Below are 26,889 nucleotides of genomic sequence, written 5' to 3' on the forward strand. Positions count from 1 at the left end.
GGATATTGAATTTTTACAGCAAGGAAGATGTGATTGCCCTCTGCTGTGGGTATGCTCGCTGTATTTTAGTTGCACCACTGCTAACAGAAGTTATTACTCTGCCTGGCCCTTCCTGGAGAGTGCTGCTACTCAGCTGAAGAGCTTATTTTCCTCTTTTTTTCTATTTCTCCCTAAGTTCTTCCCCCTTTCTCCCTGGCTAAAGTCTTGTGCGATCTGACACACTCTCCTCATCTCAGCCTGGAGCCCAGGGTTATTACACACTCTGGATTATGTTCACCATAAGCACTTCAACGAGCTGACTAATGTACTTAATGGTGCCAGAATTTCTGAATGTGCCAGAAGACTTTTGGTATCATTTGCCATGAACATTAATCCATAAAATCTGAGCTTCATCCAGATGTCACCCAAAAGGCTGGCAAACAAATGAGGTTGTCAACAGCCTCCAGCATGGCTCAGGCTCCACTGACTCTCCATTGTTGATGTTGACAAAGGGCGTAGCCATGCTTGTGGCTAAGGACTTTTGCTGTCTCCTGGCTTATGACCAACTTCTACAGTAATCCAATGAGAGACATTTGGGGTTTTTCTTTTCTGAATAAACAGCCAGTATATATTTTCTTTCTTCTACCCATTAAATACTTACGGCTTTGGGGAGATCTGGAGCTCCTTCTCCAAAACAGGAAATGCAGTTCTAAAATGCAGCACCCTTATTCATCTCCTGATGCAGATAGCTAAAGTTCCCAGAAGACCAGTGAAGGCACTGGAATAATGTGGGAAAGACTGAGGCCACAGTTTAGGCCTTTTGTCACCTTCTTGGTCTTTAAGGTACATTCTCTACACTCTCTTATCTGTGTTATGCATTCTGGATATATAAAAGGCAGAGGGAGAAACCTCAGAGGATTCCACTTCATAGACAGATTCTCAATAGAATATAAAGATGGAGATAGGTCATGCTCTTTCTTTTCCTGTCCTGTGACATGAGGCTGTGTCAGGAAACAAAGGGATGTGGCTGGAGGGAACTCTCTGATTATTCCTTGCTGCTAAATTGACTGCCTCCAGCAGCATCAAGGCTCATGGCTATCTGACTGCACACGAGGAATGGGAGCAAGCCCAGGTGACAAATTAATTTGGTTTTGGATGAAAGAATGGCTAAAGATTTTCACAGTTATGTTTAACATACTTCCTTGGTTCTTTTCTACGAGCCATTTGCTCTTTCCTCCAAATATCTTCTTGCAAACAACTTAATTTAGAAATGCTTCCAGCACCTGCTGTCTGCATAGACTTGTCTTCTGGAGCATTTCCTTTATGGCAGAGATTGTCTTACTCATGTTTTTGAGAATGGTGTGTAGCTTTATTCTTTCAAATATGAGATCAGACCTTTATAATGTTAAGAGCCCTCTAGTCCTGTGCAAGAGCTGAGTAAATGATGCATATTCTATTCTATTCTATTCTATTCTATTCTATTCTATTCTATTCTATTAATAAACCTCCCCTACCAGTTTCTACCTCAATGCCTTCCCATAGCACACAATGCTGCATTATTAAGAATTATTTTATGTGGTTGGTTTATTACTAATCCTCAGATGAAGCTGAATAATGCCTAGGAGAGAACTGTCATAAAGAGGCAGTTTATATTACAGAAAGCAGACCAAGGCCTTTCATGTGGAAGGTGGGGAAGCTTATCATCATCCTGTAAGCACTTTGTACAGCTGCTGACTGGCCTGCAGGGATCCACAGTTCAAGCAAGCATGTTTAAACCTTTATTAAACAAGTCTTTTGCACTCCTATGCTTAAAACAGTTTCCTGATCCTTTCCCCAAGTCACTTGCCCCTTCTTCAAAGTCTCTTATTTCATACCACTTCATTTATAAATGTTATACTTCTGCTGTTTCAAATATCTTGTTTTAATCTCTTAGTGAGTGGAATGGTTGCCCAAAAAGCTGTAGAACTTCTTACATCTCTCCCCAGCACACCTGGAGAGTAGGATCCTGAAAGCCGAGTATGATCTGGTATTCTGTGGAAGAAAAAAACTCAGAACAGAAAACAGACTCAGGGCATCATCTGTTAATGATCATCAGAGCCATTACTGGGGTACAGAGATGGGATGCTAATGTGGCAGTCCATTCATGTCTAGATCTAAGCAATAATTTCTTTCTTTTTCTCCAAAGTTCAACCCTTTCCTTTTCTGTCAACCACCTACAGGGATTCAAAACAAAGCTAAGCAAAAAACTGCCATCATAGTGCTTCCAGACTAACCCTTTGTTTTGAAAGTCAACATTGTTCCCCTCCTCAATTCTCTACAAAATCATATCATTACAAAATGGTTTAGACTGGAAGAGATTTTTAAAGACCACCTACTCCAACCCCCTGCAATGAGAAGGGACATTTATAAGTAGGCCAAGTTGATCAACCTGGACTGGAATGTCTTCAGGGATGGAACACCTGCCACTTCTCTGGGCAACCTGGTCCAATGGTTCACCACCCTAATTGTAAATAAATTCTTCCTTGTACATAATCTGAATGTACCCTCCTTTAGTTTAAAACCATTACCCCATTCTTGCTCTAAGGCAACAATGGTAATAACAACCAACAGCAGAGTGAGCAGAGCAGAAAATAAACCCTCAAGTAACTTAATTTGCCTTGGACATTCATTCCTCATGGGACTTGGCACATTGCCATCAGTGTTGAGCATGCCAACGGAAAAAGATCTTTTGGATATTTATTCCTTTCTCAGACCTTTCTAGAGCTGATGGATGTTTATATTGAAGAAAACAGACCAAGTTTAATATGAAAATCTACCAACCTTCAGACAGTGGCACAAACCTTTGAACTTGGGATATTAATTCCTGTAACAATAGTAAAGGCAGCACTGTTTTTTACAAGGTAAGCGGAGTCTGAGGAGAGAGAACAATTAGCCAAAGCTAGGAACAAGCAGTTTTATTTGGACTATAAACAAAATACAGTGGTTGGTTCTGGCCCATGCATGTTATGTCCAACCTCAGTAGCTGCAGGTACTGTATCCACTTTCCTATACACTGATACTGATATAAAAGACTGGAAAACTTAGATTCATCTTTTCTCTGTGGGGAGCGTAGAAAGTCTTAGTCTAGAACTCCTTCATTGCCTACATTCAAATAAATGCAATATACATTTTTTCAAGCTCACTGGGCAGTGAACATCACAGATACATGTGACCCAAAAAGGAATTAAGCAAGTTAATTTAGTTGTCTCCCACCAGGCCCATTTTCATCACTTGTGGCATTACAGCTATTATATGTGGTTATTTTTAGCATTAGTAAATAGCAGTAGGACTGGTCTGTGGCAGGTGTGGGAGGGAGCAATGGACTCCATTACCTACGCTGTTTAAAACTCCTTATTCAATCTTATGAAATCACTCTGCTTTCCTCACCTACAGAAAATAACTCCAGTCACTCAGGAGCTCGCAGGGTTTGACTTGGCAAAGTTCTCGGACGTTAAGCCAGGACAACCCCTCCGGAAGGCTCACCGAGAGCGGTGCGGGGAGATGCCCGAGCTCCGGGAGCCTTGGCTCGCCAGCCGCGCTGCCCAGGGCAGTGCCCAGGCAGGGCTGCCCGCACACGGCTCTTGCCTTGTGAGACACCGGCCCTTCCACCCTGCAGCCCCGGCTGGAGCCAGCTGAGGCTTCCACCAGGCTCCGTGCGGATTGAGTAGTCCATCCCATCACAGATGTAAGTAATGAGCAGTACCGGATGCTTCAGCGTGCCCTTCCTTTAACCCCGCAATGTGTAAGAAAACGGAACTTTTTTTGCCCTCTTGCCTAACAATCCATTCTATGATAGGAGATGCTCCACTTGTACCCGATCTCCTGCAGGAGATCCAAGCGGCAGGTGGAGGCGCACGGGGGAAGCAGCTTCTCCCCCATACGTAGCGCTAACTTAGAGGGCACCGAGGCAGATCAAACCCGGCCGCCTCGGGACTTTGGCCGATGGTTGGGAGCCGGGCGATCCGTGAGCGGGCAAAGAACAACCGGCAGGGCAGCCCCCGCTCCGCCCGCGCTGCCCCGGCCGGGCGGGCGCTGAGGCGGCGCCGGCACCGCCCCGCGCCCCGCCCGGCACCGCCCGCCCGCCCGCCGCTCATGCGCGCTCCCGCCGGATCACTTCACGCCCCCTCGCAGAGGGGAGACGAGGCTTTCAAAACGCAAGTTTATCTTTCTCTGCGTAGTTTTTAGGCACGTACTGTCACTTTCGCCTGTGATATAGAAGACTCTTTATTATTCTCCAAGGATTCGTAGTGCTTGTGGCTGAAATGCAGGGCGGAGAGCCCTCCTTGTCGTGTAGCTCCCCCCCGCTGCCTGCGGATAGGCCGGCCCGGCTCGTCACGCTGCCCGCTGCGGAAGGGGCGGGCGCGGCTGAGGCCGAGGGTCGGCGCGGCCGCCGCGGGGAGGGTGCCGGTGCCGCCATGCCGCCGCCGGGACAGACCCGGCTCCCGGACTGGGACGGGCTGAAGCTCCGCGTGCAGACCCTCATCGCCTCCCACCGCGTCATGATCTTCAGCAAGAGCTACTGCCCCTACTGCAACAAGGTGAGGCGGCGGCGGTGAGAGCCCGCTCGGCGCGGCGCCCCGCGGGCCCTCCCCTCCAGGGATGCTCGGGCAGACCTTGCCCCGCCGGGCCGGGCAGGGCGCAGGGGAGCGGGGCTGAGGGCGGGCGCTGTGGGGATCGGCGGCACCGGCGGCGTCTGGAGCGTGCCGAAGTGGCGCTGTGTCCATCCCGCTCCAGCACCACGTGCCAGCCCTGGAGAACCACTTGCCAGCCCTGGAGAACCACTTGCCAGCCCTGAAACCGCGGAAAATCCCTGGCGTTTGTGGCAGTTCTTTCGCTTTACCACGCTGGGAGATGGACGTGTGGCGAGTTCTGCACAGTGTGTTTGTTCCTCTGCTCTATAGCTGCTCGAAGCTCAGGCTGCTGTGTTCCTTTCGCGCTGGAAATTTGGGTACCACATTGGTATTCAGCTTGGACAAAGCTTCTCCCCACGGGAGGGATGAGTAAACTTTTCTGCTCTTTCTAAATTTAAGGAAGGTTGACTCTGTAGCAGGTGCATAAGTTCCAAATCCTCGTCGCAGCTTGTGTTTAAAAGAAGAGAAGAGCACTCTTGGTTAATTGTGGTGTTTAGAGAAGAATATCTTTTTAATCCTAATTGTACATCAGTGTCACAGGCTGGGTATAACTAGTAAGACAAACTCATTAAAAAACTCAGGGCCTTCATTAAAATTTTATGATACCAGCACACTGACCGTAGTCCACAGAGGACCTGAGAGTTTGTAGGCCTTCGGTTTCTTGGATAGTTACAAAAAGTATGTTATGAAATTTTATTTAAACCTCACATTACCATATTTGATACGGCCACGGTGGAAGAACACAGTTGGAACTGTTGGATCAAGTCTTGGTGTTCCTCAGTAGAACTGATAACTGGGAGACTACTCAGGAGTCTCACTCCCACTTCTGGGTTAGGTTTAGTTCTGAGAACTCTGGGGAGGGAAGAGATATTATGACCCCCTTGCACAAAACTTAACCGACTATATCGTATCTCACTTGCAACTTTATTGAGGTTTTGAGAAAGGAAACTTCTGTGTTTAGGAGGATCAACCAAACCAGTGCTTTCTGTCTAAGAACCTTTTGGGTCAGATAGTAAAGCATAGTACATAGCTCAAATCCTTCTCAACAACTTACTCCAAGTTTTGGTAAATGAAGAGTTGGAGTCTTGCTCCTGTCTAGTCCACTTGACAAAAGTGTTACATTCTGCTGGGGAGAAATCATTTCTTGAGGACTTCAGACTTGCCCATTGAGAAATGCTTAATTGTGCCTGTCATCATTGCCATGTGTGCTTTTAGTGCTTGTGATTGAAAATGCTGATGCTCATGACACTCAGTTCCTTGGGCTTGAGATCACATGATGGCACTGTAACTTTTTAAACCTGGTGCCCTTTTTCTTCATGTGTTTGTGGTGTTGCAGAGGATTTAAGCAGAGACTAAGACAGGAAGGGGAGAAAAGATTTGATATAGTCCAGTAATGAAATTCCACATTGTTCTATCCTGCATTTGTTCATCATTTCTCCATTAGGCAGATTGCTTGCTTCAGGGAAACAATCAGATATGAGGAATATTATCCTTATTGTCTTGCAAAGGGGAAGAATGAACACAGGGAGTAGGAGGACTCGCTGTCATGGCCCTTTGTAGGAGGAGGAGTTGAAAAACACTCTGAATTTTTGTGAAGAAACAGGTCATAAATAGAGCTGGGCGAAGAAGAGGTGACTGGCCTGGTACTCAGATTTCCTTGGCTTATTTTCCTGCTTGGAACAGAAGAGAAAGGTAATATAACAAAGAGAATGTGGAGAAGGGGTATGATTGCAGACAGACAATTAGAAGAAGAAAGTTTATGGAAGAAGGAAGCCGCACAGGAGACATCAAGTGATAAAACAGAGGAATATCTGTAACACTAAGGGTATTAACAATTCCTCTTACCAAAGACTTAGAAATTAGTGAAAGGAATGGGAAAACAATGGCTAATTCAGGATTCTTGTTAGCTGATGAAGTCTATAGAATTAATGAAGTGAGTATAATTAGGAAGTGTAGTTACAGCTTGAGTACTTAGACTGCATTCACATAGTTCTGAGTTCTTAGACAGATATGAATAGTGTGCATTGTCTTGTCTTTTACTGTGGATGGTTGTTAGTGGTGTTGTGCTTTTCGTAGGATTAACTGAAAAAGATGTTTAGTGCTCATGCTCTGAAAGTACCTAATTTGGGGATGGAAAGAATTCTCTATTTTAAATGGAGGTAGCCATGCTACAAGAAAATTGAAACTGCACTTTTCTTCAGAAACGCAACTGCAAATAAATTCCCTAAGTGAATCAGGTAGATGATTGTATGCAGGTTAGTTAATAGCATGACTTGGCAATTGTGCTGTTGTTCTTCTGCAAATGCCATTTGTTGTTCAACTGCTTTAACTGGGCAGTGGTGGAGAGGGGGTGGTGGTAGAATTACTTCCTTGTTGTAATTCAACTTGGCTGTTTCTTTAATTTCTTAGCATCCAGAAAATATAGTAAGTTAGAAATGCATAAAGATAACATAGATTTTTAGCATGAAAAAATGATAAGGCTGATCACTGTGATATGTTGATACTTTAAGATCAACAGCTGTGATTGCATAAAGTTGCTGGTTATTTTAGTTATATTTTATCCTATTACAGATTCATTCTCTGTCCTCAGGGGGTTCTGGCCAATTCAGTTGTAGCTGTTATGGAATGCTAGCCGATACTTGAAAAAGCAGACCTAGGACATACCATATTTATTTTATGATCTGAAGCTTATCTCAAACCTGCTTAGCTTCCCTAGTGACAGAAAGCATCTCTGGGAAGCATTTCCTACAGTTAGACTAATTTCTCAGTTTCAGAGGAATTATCTATTGTTTAATAATGTTTGGAAGTGTTTCTAGTCCATCACTTTTTGTGAAAACTAGAAGTGTTTAGTAGGTAATTGGGGCCATTGCATTGGTGAAAAGGGAAGTAAATGGTTGTATCAATGACTGCAGCCTTGTATCCCATCCCAGACATTTGAAGAAATGATAGTTTTGTCTTAGGGCTATATGTAAGAAAATCTCCCAGTACACTGCTGAAGTTTCCAGCAGGGTGTGTGTAACACAGGAGTTTCTTGACCTGAGTCGGTATTAGTTTTATTGAGTTCAAAGTTTTCAGTGGATTTTCTTTTTCATTAGTTGGTCTAATAACTCCTTTGATCTCATTTTAATCTTGGCTTTTACAATGCCAGATAGCAGTAAGTGTTATGATAGCAGTAAGTTTCCCTAGGGAGGTTTACTTCCTTTTCATTTCAAAGTTGTTTTCTGGTAAATGCAGTTATTGCTGAATGCTCCAGTGAGTATTTCTGAGAAATCATTTCCTGTTCAGCTTATCTTGATATTACTCATGATTAATGTGTTATCTTTCTACTCCTAATCATTTCCTTCTCCAAACCAAAGTCACCTATTATCTCTTGCCTGCATTGAAGATTTTGTAACTGCTCATGTGCTTGCTATGATCATTCCTTCAGTTTCATTAGCACAACACAAGTATGATTTGTTCATAAGTGTAAAGTGCAGTAGTTACCTCTAATTAGGATGCTGGCATTTGACTTTTTTTTTCTCTCTACTGAGTACCTTCAGTAGAGAATAAAGGTGGTCTAAATGCCTTAAATCTGTCCTTTCTTGAGTGTAATCTTTCTTGGTTTAGTAATGTTCTGTCCTGTCCTCCCTCCTGCCTGCTGTTGTTGCAATGTTTTGGCAGAGTTTTCTAAAAAAGAAAACAAACTAATGAACTCCTGCTTGTTACTCTGCTGCTTTGCTGCAAACTAAACCAGCAGCCAAGCAGCTAATTTTCGGATTTGCCACTGCATTCTTAACACTTCCAGGTAGCAATCACTTTAAGCTTTGCTTTTTGGATCTTGCATGGCATTTACTTTGGGATTTGTAACAGCAGATGCACAGCTGGAGGTCTGGAGTGGTTCCACTGCTGTTTCCTTTCATTCTGCTTGTAGCTGTAATCATTCCAGGAAGTGAACCTGAAGGTAATGGTGAGCTTAGGACAAAAAATTTGAAGGATCCTCTAGATGGTTAGAGGACTGGAGTATCACACACACTGAATGTGTGAAGGAGGAGTTCAGTTTTGTTGAACCTTGATAAGGCTGACATGGGGTTTTAGTTCAACTGGGAAGACAATCAGACTGTTACTCAAGTTGCAGAGTGAAAGAAGAGCCAACAAACATAAGTTGCAATGGCAGACACTCCAATGGGATGAAATGGAAGCTCTTTACTGTGAGGATGGTCAAACGTTGAGCCAGCCCAGGGAAGTTCTGGTGTCTACCCTTGTTGATGCTTCAAATCAGAGGACATTGCTTGAGCAATGTCATCAACCTTCACATTTGGGTCTGCTGTGAGCAGGAAGTTCATGCAGATGGCCTGATAAGGTCCCTTAGAACTTCCACTATTCTAAAACTGTAGAACCAATATAATCAGTTACAGAGGCAAAGCTCTTCTAAAAATGTTACAGTTGATACATGATGTGCTAATAAACTTAATTTGTAGTTGGTACAGGGTACAAAATCTTCTTGTTTGTCTGCATAAAGCTGAAACTTTATCAGAAAACACTGGAATACTCAGTATTCAGCACAGTAACAGTGTGAATCATTGCAGTATTAAAAGCATTTTATTCCTCATTTGTTAGACATCTTTTAACTTACAAGATGGGACTCGACATACTCTTAGTGAAGCTCTGTCATTAAATTTGGGGTTCGTCAGAAAGCCAGTTGAAAAATGTTCAGGCTCCATGCTGGCAAGTGGGTCCATCCCACAGGCATTCAGTGAGTCTTGCTAGAGCTGTTTTCACATGTTCAACTTCACAAAAATGCTACTGTAGAAATCTGTTCCTAAAAGGCTGCCTGATTTGAATCAGGTAATGGTACACTTTGTCCACCCAGAACCAAGGTTAAAAAAACACCCAGCTGAGTACATTTGGAATATGTTCCTTTCTTCTGCAGCATTTTTATTTCCTTGACAGCATTTTGTTTTGCATATTATCATCTACTCCCTTTTTTCCTTTGGTGGTTTTTTGGCTTTTTTTTTTTTTTCTTAGCATTACCAAGGAATCTTGGTGTTGCGTTATCTCTCTTTGTTTTTTTATATGGCAGTCACATCCATGCTTTTGGTACATCATAGGTGGAGAAGTCAGTAGTTAAGCAAAATGTATCTAGAAGCATTTTCTTAAGGTAATGGGACTTGTTGGAAGGTTAAATGCTCTGCTTTAAGTGAGGACCATGCAAAACATAGAAGTGCCAAAGCTGTGTGGAGCCTGTGCCTCAGAACTCAGTAACTGAGCCTTAGAGGTCTCCTGTGTGTGTGCAGCAGGGAAGTTTTGCCCCGGGCTGAGAAACCTTTGCACTGTCATGGTGTCTGTTCCTGTTGCAGGTGAAGGAACTCTTCAACTCCTTGCATGTGGAGTACTATGCTCTGGAACTGGATGTAATTGGTGAGTAGGAGAAACAAAAATTATCACGTGCTTGCTTAATGTAACTAAAAATGAGTGGTTCCTTAAGCTGCATGATTCCTTAAACTGTCTTGAACTAATTGAGGGACATGTGTTACAAGTAAAATACATTTTAATATATGCAGAGATAAAGGCAATTAGGCTTCAATGTGGACTTTGTACAGGATGTATTTTTAATATAAATTGAAGGGTTTGACTGTAGAAATCATCAGATGATAGAGAATGTGACATCTGCTTTCTCTCCAAGGAGCTATGACTTTTGGGGGAAAAAAATCTGTGATGTTTTTTTTCCTGCTTCTTCTCTTGTGGCTTCAGATGAATTGTTCAATGTTTGACTTGGTATATCGGTGACCTTCTTTGGGAAAGGTGCTGAGTCACTGGAAGGAAGGGTAAATTCCAGTAACTTGGCTGCTGCTAGTTTCAAGTTGTTTTTTTCCTTAAAGCCCAAGCTGTTTTAGTTTTAGGACATGTGCAGTGCCTTATGTGTTTATGGACATAATGCATGTAAGCTTTTAATGTAATTTTAGGAACAAGTAGTTTCTTATATGATTCTTACTGAGCTCTTAAATGCCCTTTTGGTAAGCTGTTGAGTGTCTTCTTTTTTCTGTACAAAACTTAAATTTCCAGTCCCTTTTTTAAGGTTCTAATGCCTTTTTAAAGTTTTTATTTTTGCTTAAGCAATGTTTGGGAGAAATGTAGCTATTTATTAATCTCTTCTTAGTTACTTTTGCTTCTTATTCAAGTTGTCATACTGTGAATTAATTGCAGCCCAAGATACGTAAAGTACAATGCACAGCCTTTTTTTCCTGGAATTATTTCTAATTAATAATATTGTAGTTGCTCCGATTAGTGATACTAAGTAGATACAATCTTGGAATAAAAAGATTTTAGTCAAAGTAATTCCTGTAAATTCCCATTCCCACATTTACTGCTGAGTGATCCAAATTGAGCCTGTGTGTAGGTGCTGATGATTCAGATGGCAGGTCAGGTCAAGCAATGATAATTATAAAAGTAGAAAGTTTCTGACAGTGTGGTGGGTAGAAGAAGGAGGAAGGTAGCTTTAGGGTAAGCAGAAAAGCATGTTCATACTTCCCTTACCCATCATCTCATAATACAGAGCTGCTGGGCAAAATTATGTGCCTGTGCACAGAACATACTCCAAAATAAGACAGTTCTCATTAAAGAAAAGGTGTCTGTGTGATCTTCTGTGATAGCTGGAAAAGAATTTTTGTGTAGTGAACACTGTAGTGTGTAGCAACAAATATGACACTGTAAGAGATAAAAATGCTTGAAATAGAAGAACTGAACTCTTACTACTTCAGCATTACTCCATTCTATAGAATTGTGGTTTGAAATACCAATTTAATTGCTGTATTTAAGCCTTCTCCCTTGAGAAGTAGTTTCTGAAGACTTGCTTTTGTCCAGAAAACCTGCAAATGGAATGTTTATAATAAAATTGTTGTCTTGGCAGGCCTACAGTGTATCACAGTCCAAAACCTTAATACTTCATGTTGTTCTAAAATCTCTCTTCCTGAAATCTGTTTATAATGTACACGTTTCTTTTATTCTTAGATGATGGAGCCAGTATTCAGCAAGTATTGGTAGAGCTGACCAACCAGAGGACAGTGCCTAATGTATTTGTGAATGGAAGTCACATTGGTGGCTGTGATGCAACGTTTCAGGTAACTTGGCTGTAAAGATCAGCTGGAAGTGGACAAGACTGAGTGAAGTTGCTGTTTGATCATAGCTAAATTTTGTGTGACACAGTTGACTGGGTGGCGTCAGTCAGAGGAGGCAGTGTTATCAGTTGTTTGCTCAGAAACATGTGTGCTAATTTGATTATTTTTTTCTTTTTCTCTCCTAGGCTTATAAGGATGGATCACTGCAGAAACTCCTTGGTGACAACCAAATTACAGAACCCTATGAATATGATCTCATTATTATTGGTGGTGGCTCAGGTGGACTTGCATGTTCTAAGGTAGGATGTGAAAATGACATTAAAGAACTGGTGATGTGCAAGAATTATTCAAAAGTTACTCTCTATTAATTATGTTGGTATAAAACAGTCTATATTTTGATGAGTGTTACTGTTCAGCTTGTTAATTAATGAACCAATAGTGGTCTAGCAATGTGCTTACTCAGGGGATAAAGGGGCCAGTTTCTAGTCTATGTCTATTCAGTTCTTGATCCTAATAATAGGTTTCAGTTTTCTGGCTGAGGGTGGAACCAGATTTTTTTTTAACTCTCTCTTCTGTATGTGTAATACATAGGTGTTTCCAAACAATAATCTAGAAAATTTAAGGGCTCCTTTTGAAGTCTTTTGACAGTTTAGGATTCAGTATCACCAGTCATCTAAACTTAAGTGCTTCCAGCAGTTCCCTTCAAGGAGCTGCTTCACTCTTTAGTTCCCTTTTTAGGTACTTTCTCAGAAAGGGAAACTGAGATTGTGTACCCGTACACAATTAGCTGTTGTTCAGAGTGCCTCAGGACCTAAGGTCCAGATTCAGTTTTTTCTGCTACCCAAGGAATTTGGACACACAGTCCCATCTCTTCAGTGAGGTCCTAAACTGTCAGTTTATGTCTTGGGCAGGGTGAAGCTCTTCTTGACAGCCTTGACAATTGCTGAACTATACAGCCAAGCATGCAACCTTCGTTAGATAATACAAAGCAGGCAGGAGAAGCTGACAGTGGAGTTCTTCAGTTAACCAATTTTGTACTTTCAGAATGTTCAGATTTTTCTTTGCAGTACCTTCTGGGACATTAGTTGTAACCTTGGTGCTAATTGCCAAATTGTTCAGAGTAGTATTCGCAAAATATAAGACAGCAGCTAAACCTTGTTTGAGCTAGGATTGCCGTTGATGTGCAGGAGTTCCAAACAGATTTGAAGCACTTGGAGTGCTCAAGATTGAAGTGCTTGAAAAATCAAACAATGTGTACCTGGTAATTCCTTGGATATAGAGATAAGCTTATTCAGGTTGGAATGGACATGAGAAGAATATCTAATGTAAGCTCCTTGCTCCAAGCAAGGTCAACTGTGTAGTCATACAGGATTGTGCAGGAGCTCATTCATTTGAAATAAAACAGGGGTGGAGATGGCACAGTCTTTCTGGGAAACCTGTTTGATTGTCCTTGTGGTGTGAAAGTTCCTTAGATCCAGTCTGAGTCTATTGTTTCAACTTAAAGCCATTGTCTTTTATCCCTTTGCTACTTGGCCACTGTGAAGAGCCTGGCACAGTCATCTTAGTGTACTTCTCATAGGTACTGGAAAATTGCTCTTGTGTCCCCTCCAAATTCAGTTGTTCTCCAGGTTGAATGTGTCAAATTCTCTTGGCCTTCTCATAGGAGATGTGCTCCAGCCCCTTAAACATCATGGTGGTGCTCCTTTGAAATGTCTCCAGTGTGTCACCTTCTTTTCCATGCATGAACGTGCCAAGTCAGTTCTGTCCTTCTGAGAGAAAAGGAGAGCTAACAGCATAAGTATTTCTTTAGGTGAGGTAGAAGAGAATCCTAGGCTGCTGAGCCTATCTCATACCTTTTGCAGATTATGGCTTTTGACACCATAGGATAATCTGGATGCAGCATTGAACATACAAGGAGGCATTCAAAGTTTGGAAAAAGTCAGATATTGAGGGATTTCAATTTTTGGCTCGGGAAGGAGATAGAAGATCCATGTATGATAATGACTAACTAGTGAAGGTAGTAAAGAAGCCTTCTATTAGTGCTAGATGTATCATGACCATAAATGAGTGGACAGGCTTGCTTGGTTCAGAAATGCTGACTGGTCTTCATCTTTTATAGGAAGCTGCTGCCTTGGGAAAGAAAGTAATGGTATTAGATTATGTTGTTCCAACACCTCTTGGAACCTCATGGGGTAAGCTTTTTTAATCTTGTATTTGATGATATTTGAATACTAATGATACATACTGAGAAGTTACATACTATGGATTTGTTATCTTAGGAATTGAGGCTAAATTCCTGTCATTCTGGTACACAGATAACAAGAATTATTTGCCTGGCATACCTGCTGCTTTTCTGGATGGTTATTTTTGTTTTGAGCATTGCTAACTGTTCTCTGTCAAAAGCTTTTCTAGCTTTGATCACTTTCAGACCATGTGTAGGTAGTGTGTGCGTGCATGTTCACATTCTAATGTTTGTGGGGATATTTTGCCTTTTAGTTCATCCGGTTCTATATTATAGACAGCTGATAGTCTCCCTTTAGAACAGTGACTCCTTGACTGTTTATGTCACCTTTTCCTAATTGAGGACAGCTGCTGGCTGACCTCATTAGTGATACTCTCAGCTGAGAACGAGTGTGAAACTTCTATTGAGTCAAGGAATGAATGTGCTCTTGTAGATAGTATTTCAAACACAAGCATATTTAAAACACCACATAATAGATGATACTAAATTGTAGAAACTCTGGGCTTTTTGCCTTGCTTATCTGACAACCTGACTAAAATCTGGACCCTTGTGGAGTAAGTAACTAGGCTCTATGTTTGATATGCTGTACCTGTCTTGGGCCTTAAGCTGAATACAAGCTTAGTGTGTCCATTGTATTTTAAAATGTCCTTTGCAAGAGAAATTTCATGTTACTGGTGTGACTGTAGCAAACCTCCCTAAGTGTTTATACCAAGTATGTGATAGGGAAAGCATAAATCCCGTTCATGGAAGCAATAATGTGATTCTTTCCATCTTAGGACTTGGTGGCACGTGTGTAAATGTAGGTTGCATTCCTAAAAAGCTGATGCATCAAGCAGCACTTCTGGGTCAGGCACTCCAAGATTCAAGGAAGTATGGGTGGCAGTATGAAGAACAAGGTTGGTAAGAACACAGAGAGAAGATCAAGACTGTAGATATGAGATGCTGAACTCAAGACTGTTCTTGTATTTGGACGTAACAAATTAGAGGCAGAGTTCAGTACTTTTTTTAGTTGAATCAGAAGGCGTCCTCCTTCTTGAGTCATAGAAACCTTTGAGATTGAAAGTTAATTGTGTTTTGTTCCCTGTATTAACTGAAATAAATGACAGAACTTCTAGAATGGGCTTAACAAATCACATAAATATTAACATAGTAGAACAAGACCTTAATATGTATCCTCATTACTGATAATGATGTTTTACAATGAGTAATTTTTTCTTAAGGGGCAAATTGCACTTTTATTTCCTTGAGAATATGAAATCAGTGTCTTGTTGCAGTTAAACACAACTGGGAGACCATGGTAGAAGCAATTCAGAACTACATTGGTTCTTTAAACTGGGGCTATCGAGTGTCTTTGAGAGAGAAGTCTGTGACATACCTCAATTCTTACGGAGAATTTGTGGAACCACACAAAATTAAGGTATACGCTGCATTTAAAATACTTAGTTGGGAGGGAAAACTCATGTTCTAGAAGTGCCTTATAAAATTCAACACCGAAAAGGCTTCATCTTAACGTTGCCAAGTTAGGTCAACTGAAGTTAGTAACTCATTTGTGAAGTTACCGATTAAAATAATTATTGTACTTTAGTACCTGCTCCAGTGTTTGCAAACCTAGTTCTGTAAGAGTGATGTGGATATGTGTAACCTGTGTCTTGTGAGAATCGAGGAAGGTGGTCTAAGTTTCTACCTTCATGACTGATTTCAGCAGCCTGAGTGAGTAGGGGGGGAAAAGAAAGGAAGCTTTAGCTGTGTGATTTTGCAACCTGGAAATTCCTCATACTAAAGCATAAAAACTATTGAAATTAAATTTAGATTAAGCACTTTCATAAGAGCTCTGCTAGAACCTTGTACTTATCAACGTACAAATTAAAGTGTCAGTTTTGCAAGACAAAGCTTGTTCTGCCAATCTTGCTATAAGTGAGCATACTGAAGCAAGGTTAACTTGGAAGTGCATATTGAAGGCAACTGTTGCACTTAGTGGGTGTAATTGTCTGTTTGCTGTATCAGGACTGAACTACTTGTGTTTTAAACCAAGAGCTCAGCACTGAAAGACAATAGTAAATTCAGTATACTTTGTGTACTGCCTATTCAAGTGTCCCAGCCACATAAGTGTCTTTAATCAATAAATGAAGTAAAACAGTGAGACTTCCCAGCTGGAGGCTGGACTAGATGACCTCCTGAGATCCTTTCCAACCTGAATTGCCTGTTGACTCAATGGGGAAAATGTTTCCCTTCATCTGTGATGGAAAACTAACAAAGAGCAAGAATGAAGGTCAGATTCTGGGAGAGATACATTGACAAGATGAAATTTCCAAAGATCAAGGGTCTCTAGAACTCAAATCAGTTAGAATTCGTGCAAGGTTGGGTCTTGGGCCCTCTGAACTGAAATCATGTATCTGGTTACTTTTTTTTTAATTACTTTTGTTTCACATTACCTGAAGAGCTAATTAATGTTGTGCTGTCCCTTGCATTATGTTGACCTTTTATTGTGGGGATAAAGGAGTTGTCTTAATTTGTTGTGGCTTTTTATAACTCGGAAGTCATATTGTTATGAATAATCCAATCTAACTTAGTAGCTAAAATGGGCAGGGTTCAAAGAGTAAGTGATTTTAAGTGCTCTAATGGAAGAAAAGCCTGATAGTCAGTTGTTTAAACCTGTTGTTCTTCAGTGACCTGTTGGCATCTCTAAATGCATTTGTTCTTGTTTCAAATTGCTTATTCTTGATTTTTAAACATATCTCCAATAATTAAGGTAAGGATTACATAATTTTTATCTTAAAGCTTATGAAAATGTCTGTCTTAACTATGTCATCATCACCAGGCAACTAACAGAAAAGGCCAAGTAACCTATCACACAGCAGAGACTTTTGTGGTGGCTACAGGAGAAAGGCCAAGATACCTGGGTATCCCTGGAGATAAAGAATTCTGCATTACAAGGTGAGATGAAAAGGCACAAAAGACTGAACTTGTCTGCTCTAGTGTTTGCCAAGACAAACAAGCTTGTGTTGGAAGAACCTTGTAACTTAGACTACTTCTCTTCTCAGTGATGACCTCTTCTCCCTGCCTTACTGCCCTGGCAAGACTCTGGTTGTGGGTGCTTCCTATGTGGCTCTGGAGTGCGCAGGGTTTCTGGCTGGCCTGGGTCTGGATGTCACTGTAATGGTGCGTTCCATTCTTCTGCGGGGTTTTGACCAAGAAATGGCAGAAAAAGTCGGTGCCTACATGGAAACACACGGCGTGAAGTTCATCAGGAAGTTTGTACCTGTTCAGGCAAGTGCTTTCTTCCCTTAGCACATCGTTACTTTAAACAGCACATGTAAAATGCAGGGGTTGTCTGGGAAGGCTTTGGCTCTGTGCAGAAATAAATGTTTTATGAGACTGAGCTTTTTTTACTGCTGAATGATAGATTAGCAGGTCAAGGCTTGAATGACAATGGAAGTGAGCTCTGCTGCTTCAGGTCATTCTAAGCTTACAAAAATTTGCACAGGTTGAGCAGCTGGAGCAAGGAATGCCAGGAAGACTGAAAGTGACAGCAAAGTCTACTGAAGGACCAGAAATCCTTGAAGAAGAATATAACACTGTAAGATTTTCTGGATTTGAAATAAATGGCTATAGATGCACATGAAAATTATGGAAATACTTTATCGTGAACAACTTGAAGGGAGCTCCTCCTAAAAAAGTTGTTAATGTAATTTACTGGCAGAAGAAAAACCTGGAAATTCAGTATGTCTTTAGTTGAACCCTGTTAGCCTGGAGTTTAATTCATATAAACAGTGTTGTTGCTTCTGTTTTTGTTTTGGCTTTTCTGTTTGTTGCATCTCTAAAACAAGTTGTGCATGGGAGAGAGTTGTTGGTGGGTCTCTCAAATGTTGGAAAAAAAAATTTGGAAGTAATTTTATTCATATGCTTCAGCTTCTTCGCTGAAAGACCAAGGAAAATTAAGTATGTTATACTTCTCTTGCATAAAGTTATTGCATTTAATTTTGGGGTTTTTTTAGGTTTTGCTAGCTGTTGGTCGTGATGCATGTACCAGGAATATTGGTTTACAAACAATCGGTGTCAAAATCAATGAGAAGTGAGTATTGCTGAATTCCCTCAAACCACTGAATGCAAGGATGTTTTTTTACCTCTGTAAAAATAGCTTATGATGCTGATGGTCTTTTAATTCCCACTCTTATGTATGGCAATTATATGAACCATTGAAACGTTTTTGTTCTGAATTTGTAAACAGTTGTCCGTTAACTTAATTTCTTCAATATGTACTTTGTAAAACAACTATTCTGAGTGAATATGTACTAGTTGGTGGCTGAAAACTCTGGCTAAAAGCACAGAGCTGTATAATAATAAGGTGAAAGATTGTGAGTCCAAAGATGTCTGAGTAGCTTGACTGCCATCAGCCAGGCACTGTTGATCATGTCAGAACTGGCCCACTGAATACAGACTTCAGTAGTGTGCCAGAGTTGGAAGTGATTGATGCTCTGAAGAGTTTGAAGTAGAAGTAAAAAAAGCATAAAGATATATAATGAAATGAGCTCGGTAGTTAGACTAGACTTCTAGAATAGAATAGAATTCTCCCCTAGTTTTTTGTGGAGATCTGAGGAAAGTTGTCATGGTGAATTCTGTGGTCTTCTGTTTGTTTTAAAGGAATGGGAAAGTCCCTGTAAATGATGAAGAACAAACCAATGTGCCTTATGTTTATGCGATTGGGGATATCTTGGATGGAAAGCTTGAGCTTACTCCAGTTGCCATTCAGGCAGGGAGACTGCTGGCCCAAAGGCTGTATGGGGGTAGTTCCAAAAAGGTAAATATATAAGCAGACAACTTCAACTTATTTCTCAGTAAGTTGAAGTTAAAGCATCTCAGTAAGATGCTTTTCCCTCAAAGCTGCAATAACATGAGTTAATTTATCCACTTATCTGTTGGCTCTGCAAGTATTTTGTCAATAAAGAAGAAAAGTTCTTGTATAACTTTGTTATGTATTGTATAGAACTTGCATAGTCTAAATATTATTTTTCATTTTTATTTTTAGTGTGACTATATCAATGTACCAACAACAGTGTTTACCCCTTTAGAGTATGGCAGCTGTGGGTATCCTGAAGAAAAAGCCATCAGTGAATATGGAGAGCAAAACCTGGAGGTAAGAACACCCAAGAGTCAATTAACTTGTAGCTTGAGGGTGTTTTTCTTGGGCCTTGCTACTTTAGTCTCAAGGCATAGTGTTAACAAGATTAGAAGTTTAGACATGTAGAACTGTTATGGCTGTGTTTCATGTGGCCAGCAAGGTACTGGACTTAATGCCATTAGAATTGTGCATAACTATTTGCAGGTGGCTGAGAGAAGCATTTGACTTCAGAAGGCCAGACTTAGGTTGCAGAGCTTTAGGAATATTTTTTGCTGCCATGAACTAAAGGCTTTTATTGCTGAAGTGTACCAGACTCCTGGGATGAACTATTTTCTGCTGGTTCACTGTATTTGAATTGTGAATTTATTTTTTGCTGACCTTAACATATGTCTATAGGCATACTGGGGATAACTTCCCCACTTTATGGTAATTTCTGGCTTCTGCACATCTCTGAAAAGTTAAGTTGAATCTGCTTGCATGCCTTGTGTTTAATTTCTTACATCTTCCAAAATCCTTTGACGTTATTGAGCTTCTGCTGTTACCTGTTTTGTATAGTAGGTTTAAACTTACAGTAACTGGATATAAATTTTTTACTTCCCTTTCTGAAAGTTTTGATTTTCAACAAATGTATATTGTAGCTGTTGCTGTTTTTATCAAGTATTTAAATCAGAGCTACATTGTTTGAGTCAGGTCTACCTCTGCTGAGTTTTAGAGGATGGACTCTGTGGGCTGAGTGGAAAAAAAATTACTCTTGTCTCGTTTGCTATAGACAAGAATATAGTGAGTTAAATGTCAAACCAACTATTTATAAAGATACTAAAAAGTAGAATTGTGCCCGACTGAATCAGTGAAATTCTAATGCTCTTTCTCTTGTTTCCTCCCAGGTTTATCACACTTTGTTCTGGCCACTTGAATGGACAGTGCCTGGCAGAGATAACAATACCTGTTATGCGAAGATTATCTGCAATAAACAGGACAACGTAAGTTGCAAGCTGGAATGGATATGCTGAGGGTATTCTTGAAATGGAAAGAACTGCAGAGCTACTTTATTTGAAGTAGTTAAGTTTTTCTTAAAGAATCTGCTACTCACCTGCTTGCATAATATTTTTTGTGTAGTGGGAGTTACACACTAGAGCTTTTGTCTTACTTTGCCTGGCACTGACTCATATTTTTCTCTCATCTGTTCTAAAGAATCGTGTGATAGGACTACATGTCCTTGGACCCAATGCTGGAGAAGTTACCCAAGGTTTTGCTGCTGCAATCAAATGTGGTCTCACCAAAGAATTACTTGATGAAACAATTGGTATCCATCCTACTTGTGCAGAGGTAAGAAAAGGGGAAGGCACAGCCTGATTTAAAACCTGCTCTTGAGACAGTTTTACCAAGACATCAGTAGCCATGTGGATGATGATACAACAGTAAATAAGCTCTTTTGGTCTCTTACAGGTGTTCACTACAATGGACATTACCAAATCTTCTGGGCAGGACATCACTCAGAAGGGCTGCTGAGGTTAAACCTGCTGTTTTACATGTTTCCATGTTGTGCACTCTCGGTCCTGTGGAAGCTCTGATAGATCCAATTTCTCTGCAGCAGTGCAAGTGTTTGCATCAGTGCCACTGTAGGTACTGCAGCTGGGAGTGGTGCCTTCGAGAGGCTTCCTCAGCGTGAGCTGTGTTGCACATGGGAGCAGTAATGCAGCAGGAATATCTCGGACTGTGAATCCTGACTTTGCTTGCAATTAGCACTGCGGTGCTTTTTTGACGTTGTTGCTCGGAACCTTCCTGTAAGGTGAGCTACAACTGATGACTGCCAGGCAAGGTTGGGAGGTTCTTGTCTAGTCAGATGACTGAACTAACTCCTCCTGAAGGAAATTCTTAAATTGCACAAATTAAAGCTAATGCTTCTAGTTCCAGTGTCTTGTACAAATGCTTGAAATAGAAGACAAATATATAATTGAGTGATTCTTGCCAACAGTTTACAGTTGACTGATTTATCTTTTTGATGCATTTTGTTATACTTAATTGTATGTTCAGTTGAGACAAGATGGCATGAATAGGATGCAGTGTTGAGCAGTGCGGTTCAAGCACTAGTCTCCCATCCCAACCAGTCTAAAATTTCAGAGTAAGTAACTGAAGACACCACTGTTGTTCACATTCAGTTTTTTGACCTTGTGACATCATGTCTTTAAAATAAAAATTTGATTTGTATGTGTCTTGTGTGTCAAGGCTAAAGAGTGTGAGTGCAAGACCATTTCGGTTTGCTTAAATCTGGTGTCAGCTCTGTAACTGAAAACCTCACAGAACCCAGAATTCTATCTGTGGTGTTGTGTGGAATGCTGAAGTCCTGGAGAAGCAGACTGTGTCCCACTAACGCAGTAGGTGCCTGCCCATGGAGGCAGAAGGTGTTGTTCATGAATCAGAGCTGCTCTGATTCATGTGGCAGCCCAGGGCAATGACCTGCTGTGCTTTGCGTAGTGTTGTGTACTGTCAGTACTTTGAAGCTCCCTTCCACCCCTAGCATTCTGTCCTGGGGGAATTGTGCTTGAATCTGGCTCTTAGTTTTGTCCAAAGAGCTGTTTTGAAAGACTGTTCTGAACATTGTATGATAGTAACTGGTTTTTAACTATTTAATCTGTGACCTACTGTGGAATTTGAAGTTCAATAAACAATGCATACAACATTCTGTCATGTCTGACCTCATGGTTTATGTTGCCTGAGATTTTATTTGCCTTCAGTTATGTTGTGTATCCCATGCAGTACTAAAGCCTCTGTGGATTTGTGCATATTGTAATCTTCTTCATGGAGAAACAAGTTGTCTTGTCACCCCTGGGGGCTTGCTCAGGATATCAAATGTGCTTCTGTTCGGGTATACAGAATTGAACTTAGGTGAGTTCAAACTTGAAGCAACAGTTTTATACCATTTCTGTATATTCCAGAAGATTCTGAATACCTTCTATTATTTAATTGCAACACAGCTCAAAGATGCACAGAATCTAGGTAGTGTTAGCAGCACATCTTGCTGATGTTCAAATTTATTTCTTGGAGACTGGGGTTTTGGTTAGTAGCACTGCAAAATACCTTCACTTGACAGGGGAGATGCTTGCTGAGCTGCAGGGGCTGCTTTGCTGCAGAGGAGTTACTTCTGGGGAGCTCCTTCTGGTCTCATAGAAATGATGACAAACTGACTGAGGGTAGTAAACTACCTGGTGTAGCCCTGTTGGAGAAGAAGTGAAGGAGGAAGCCAAGTCCATGAGTGCTAATCCCTGAATTTGCTATTAGTAAGCACTAATTGAGTTTTATTTCAAATTGAGATTTGAATTGCAGGTTCATGTTAATTGGCCAATAATTACCACTTGCATATCTGTCCTAATTGCAGATGTTCCTTATGTCACGCTTGCCCCAGCTGTCAGCTCTAGGTGATACACAGAGCTGGTGCCATCGAGAACTTTGACACAGTTATTCTTTAAAGCTTTCAACTCTCCAGTTAAAATACACAGTGAGTAGCTTGCAGCTGGAGGAAGTGAACATGTCACTTGTGTTTAGGTAGGCTCATGTGTAAAATAAAATTTGCTGTAACCATAAGCCATAGATCAAAGCCAAAATGTTAAGGTGGACACTAGGTGTTCGAGAAGAAGGTAAGATCTGGAAGTGGGACTTGTAGTAAGAAAATAAATACCCTGAATTTGGTAGAAAGGACACTCTAGCAGTGGCATTAACAGCAAATTGGTGTTTACATTTCTCTTGTCATAAATGTTGAGCAAATTCTGAAGAGCTGTTCTGTATTCTTAAAATACTAGTGTTTATTCATGCTCTGTTACCAGTATATTTTTATAAGCCATAGCTGAAAATGCTCAGTTGTGACTGAATCTGTGCTTAGCTATTTGTCTAGATCACTGATAATTATGTCACTTTGTATCTCAACTGGAGCTCTTGAAACAGTGGATGAGCAAAAAGATGTGTGTTTTTTTAACTTATTGGTAAAATTTATCCATTTCAGGTCCAGAAGTGGTTATGATTATAGTTATTGTAAACATTGGAGACAATAGTCATATTTTAGTAGATGGCTTTCCACATAGCATAAATTTTAATTATATCTTAAGCACTGTAATTTGTCTTGAGTAACACAAGCAGCTAAAGTTGGCCTGTGTAAGAACTGTGGGAGCAAGTAAGAGACAAAAGGGGAGCTGAATATTCTGTAATAAGCAATGAAATGCTGAAATAAGACACAAAATACTTTTCCTGGGTAACTGAACTGTTTAAAGCTTCTGATTCTCACAGTTCCCCTTGGAGATGCTTTTGACAAAGACTTGCAGTGTTTACCCTTTTTCAGCACATCTCATACTGGCAGAAAATTGAAAAATAGGGTTGGTTTTTTTCCTTAGCTCTAAACTGAAGTTAAAAGTACATGTTAAAATCCTGTGCTTGTCAAGCCTTCCCTGAATATTGTCAAGGGAAGAATTCCTGGATGTGCCTTACAAGAGTTGGGAACAACAGAGGAAGGAAGAATTAAGCATTTTAACTAAAAATAGTAGTGGATCTATTGAATGTCATGTGTCTTGTGGTCCTTGCTCTGCAAGGGGAGAAATGTTCAAATTAACAAAATCAGCTGTAAAATTATCTGTAGCAGATGGATATGAAGAGAAAAGGGAAAAGTGACTCTTATCTAGAGGTTCAAATAGAGATAGCCAAGTTTGGAGGTGTTGATCTGTATTTTTTACTAGCTTTTCTTGAAATAATTTACCATTCTTAAGATGTGTACTATTCAACTGTAATACTGTTGAAAATCTAAAGACTTCTATTTTCTACATAGAAAAATTTGTCTTAAAAGACCTTTAGGAAAAATTATTTGTGAGCTTTGCAACCATTTAGCAGCTTTGTGGGTTTGACCACTGAGAGGACAGAAGTGTTATTTCTTCAGTTAATTTGGTTAAAAATTACTACTGCACTCTTTTCTGAAATACAAGAGTTGAGGGGTTCTGTGTGTGTACTATGGTGTGTAAGGAATTTGGTTTTCTCCCTTTGCCAGTCCACGCTGCTGGGATGGATTTGCCCTGTTTGTGCTGCTGCTCTGTGTCTGCAGTGCAGGTGCAGCACCTAAGGTGTAACTGAGTGGGCTGAGGACACAGTGAACAAACTCCCTTTAAGCAGTGCTTGCTCTGCTCTGTGCTTTTCACAGGGGCTGATGGCTGTGGGTAGATGCTGGCAGGGTTCACCACCGCTTTGTCTTGTAAAAATGTGACTCTTGAAAACCTGGCACTGACTCCCTTGTGTAACCTTCCCGTGGACATGCTCTGACTTGGGGCTGGCTGTGTGGGTGAGGGCAGCCCGGAGCAGGAATGGGGTCTGGGCTGTGGCAGCTGTGATGGAGTGGAAGTCATGGGGCTGGAATTGTGCATCAGGAGGGCAGGGAGTCCCCACTGGCACAGCCTGGACAGAAGAAAAAAAAGGGTGCAAGGGGAAGGATTGGTTTCACTCAACTTCTTTGCCTCCCTTGGCTCAAGCAGCATGAAAATATTGTGATAAAACCTATACCAGCCCATAGTGAAAATGCTTTGCTGGAACTGTATCAGCCAGGTTTGCTGCCAGGTGATATGTCTGCATGTTCCACCTTTTCTGGGTGTAGGTAGCGTCCAGTGAGCAGACTGAGACTTTACTATGCAAAGTTCCTTTCCTTTGCAGGAAGAACTTCCCTCAGCTTGATTAATTCTGTTCCTCTACTTGTCTGTCCCCCTTGACAAGATTGCCTCCCCTGTGGGTTATGAGATCTTCCTACTCTTTCCCCCAAAAAAGCTGCCCCACACTTTCCCTGGAGTAAGCACCCCCTGCTTTAATTCTCTTCCCATTCCTCTGTCACTTTCCAGGCTTTCAATTACAGCCCGATTGCATTTCTATTGCTCTTGAATGTTAATTTTATTGACCTTTGCCAATCCCTGCCCTCCTCCCAGCTGAGGGACAAGCTTGAAAAGGATTATTCCCCTCGAAGGTGATGAAAAGTGCTCCTTGATTGCCAGATTGGCATCTCCATAACATTCAAGGTCTCTGCTGGGCCAGGGAGGTGGAGAAAAAAAAGATTGGGAACCAAGCCAGCTGCTTCCCACGTTGGATGAAGCATCATTAAACAGCCCCTTCCCTTCAGGCTCCTGTTTGTCTCTCCCTCTTATTAAAGGAGCTGAGTTTCTAAATTAGGAAGCCTAAGATTGTGCTGTTGAGATGTTCACATTTAATTTATTTTGCACTCTAGACGAGCTGAAGTTCATCTCACTGATCCTGACCTCAATCAGCAGGGAATGCAGTCTTTTTAAATGTGTTTGTACCTTGCACTCAGGTTTGCTAATGTGGGCTGTGACAGCAGAGGTTAAAGCTTTGCTTTGTCTTGCATTTGTGGTGTGACTGGGTTGGTTACTTAACATCTCTGAGGATAAGCTTATATTGCATGAGTGAGAGGATTACTTGGTGTTTGCACAGCACTTCAGAGTTCTGAAGTGACATGTGTTAAGGGCAATGCCACCAACAGGATCTATTTGACACGGAACTGTTCCTGGCTGAGGGCCTGCAGCTGTGTCAGGTTGTGCTGGGGGCCCTGAGAAGCTGAATTCCTGCACTTCCCAGGCAAATTCTTGAAGCAAAGTGAGGTGGGTTAACCTTGGATGGCATCAGGTGCCCACCGAGCTGCTCTCTCATTCTGCCTTCTCTGGATGGGGAAAGAAGACACAAAGAGAAAGCTCCTGGATGGACAGAGACCACTCATCAGTTACTGTCATGGGAAAAACAGACTCAACTTGGGAAAAAATAATTTAACTTGCTGCAAATCGATACTGGACTAAGAGTGAGAAATAAAAACTAAACCAATCTTCTTGGCTGGCTCAGTTTCACTCTCACACTCTCAAATCTTGCACATCCTCCCCAGGAGCACAGGGAGATGGGGGATGGAGGGTTGTGGTCAAGTGATAACTCTTCATCCTTCCCCACACCGTGCCCCTGCTCCAGTCTGGGGTCCTTCCTGGGGAAAGCAATTCACAAACTTCCCCACAGACACAGGTTTACATTGCTACCTTCAATCCCTTTTAAATTATCAAGCACAAATAAGTAGTTGATGCTTTTGGGATGGGAATTTCTGGCTTGGCACTTCTCCTGTGGTCCTTCTGCTGCTCACAAAATACCATGAATAGGGCAGAGCTGTTGTGTTTAGTATCACACCATCTGTGCATTGCTCCAGTATTCCAAGACTGTACTTGTAATCAAGGATTAAACTATCTTTGCAATTCATCCTAGTGGCATATGATAGCAAGCATAGATTGCTCCTAAATCTTGCAGAAGATTGTTGAGCCTTGAGTTACTTTCTTCCAACATGGTAGCAAAGAGAGATGCATTTGTCAGACATTGAGAAAGTAATACACTTCAGAATTCAGAAAGTACAGATAATAAAATACAGATAAGGTGAGATCCTGAGTAGAGTTTGGGCACACTTTCCCTACATGGTTATTTTCTTCTGTTCTAAAGGAAAAAAAAAATATTGGTTTCAGCACAGGTCATCACTAATATTTTATATTTTTTTGTGCTTTTTATGTATAACTTTTTTTTTAATCTTGTAATTTATAATCTCTAAATCTAACATAAATGAGATTAGCTACTCACAATTTTGGATCTCTTTATAAATATCTGCTACACTTTTTCACTTGGGGACTTGGTGGGAGGGGGGTGTTTATTTTTGGGGTTGTTTTGGTTTTTTTAGATTTAATAGCTCAAGGAAATAGTAAAAAGGAGGGGAAAGCATAAGAATGGATC

General features: G+C 41.1%; 1 protein-coding gene across 1 annotated transcript; it reads left to right on the forward strand.

Annotated features, from left to right (window-relative positions):
* Positions 1–4,363: 4,363 nt before the first annotated feature.
* On the forward strand, positions 4,364–21,784 carry TXNRD3 (thioredoxin reductase 3). Its single transcript, XM_021531755.3, has 16 exons — positions 4,364–4,556; positions 9,986–10,046; positions 11,637–11,746; positions 11,929–12,042; positions 13,863–13,935; positions 14,762–14,881; positions 15,260–15,402; positions 16,804–16,919; positions 17,027–17,252; positions 17,470–17,562; positions 17,981–18,057; positions 18,627–18,783; positions 19,012–19,119; positions 19,989–20,084; positions 20,296–20,430; positions 20,551–21,784. Exons 1-16 carry the CDS (start codon positions 4,434–4,436, stop codon positions 20,611–20,613), a joined length of 1,815 nt encoding a protein of 604 aa, XP_021387430.1. The 5' UTR covers positions 4,364–4,433; the 3' UTR covers positions 20,614–21,784.
* The last annotated feature ends 5,105 nt before the right edge of the window (positions 21,785–26,889 follow it).

This window comes from Lonchura striata, chromosome 12 (genome assembly GCF_046129695.1).
Source record: "Lonchura striata isolate bLonStr1 chromosome 12, bLonStr1.mat, whole genome shotgun sequence".
Classification (NCBI taxonomy): Eukaryota; Metazoa; Chordata; class Aves; order Passeriformes; family Estrildidae; genus Lonchura; species Lonchura striata.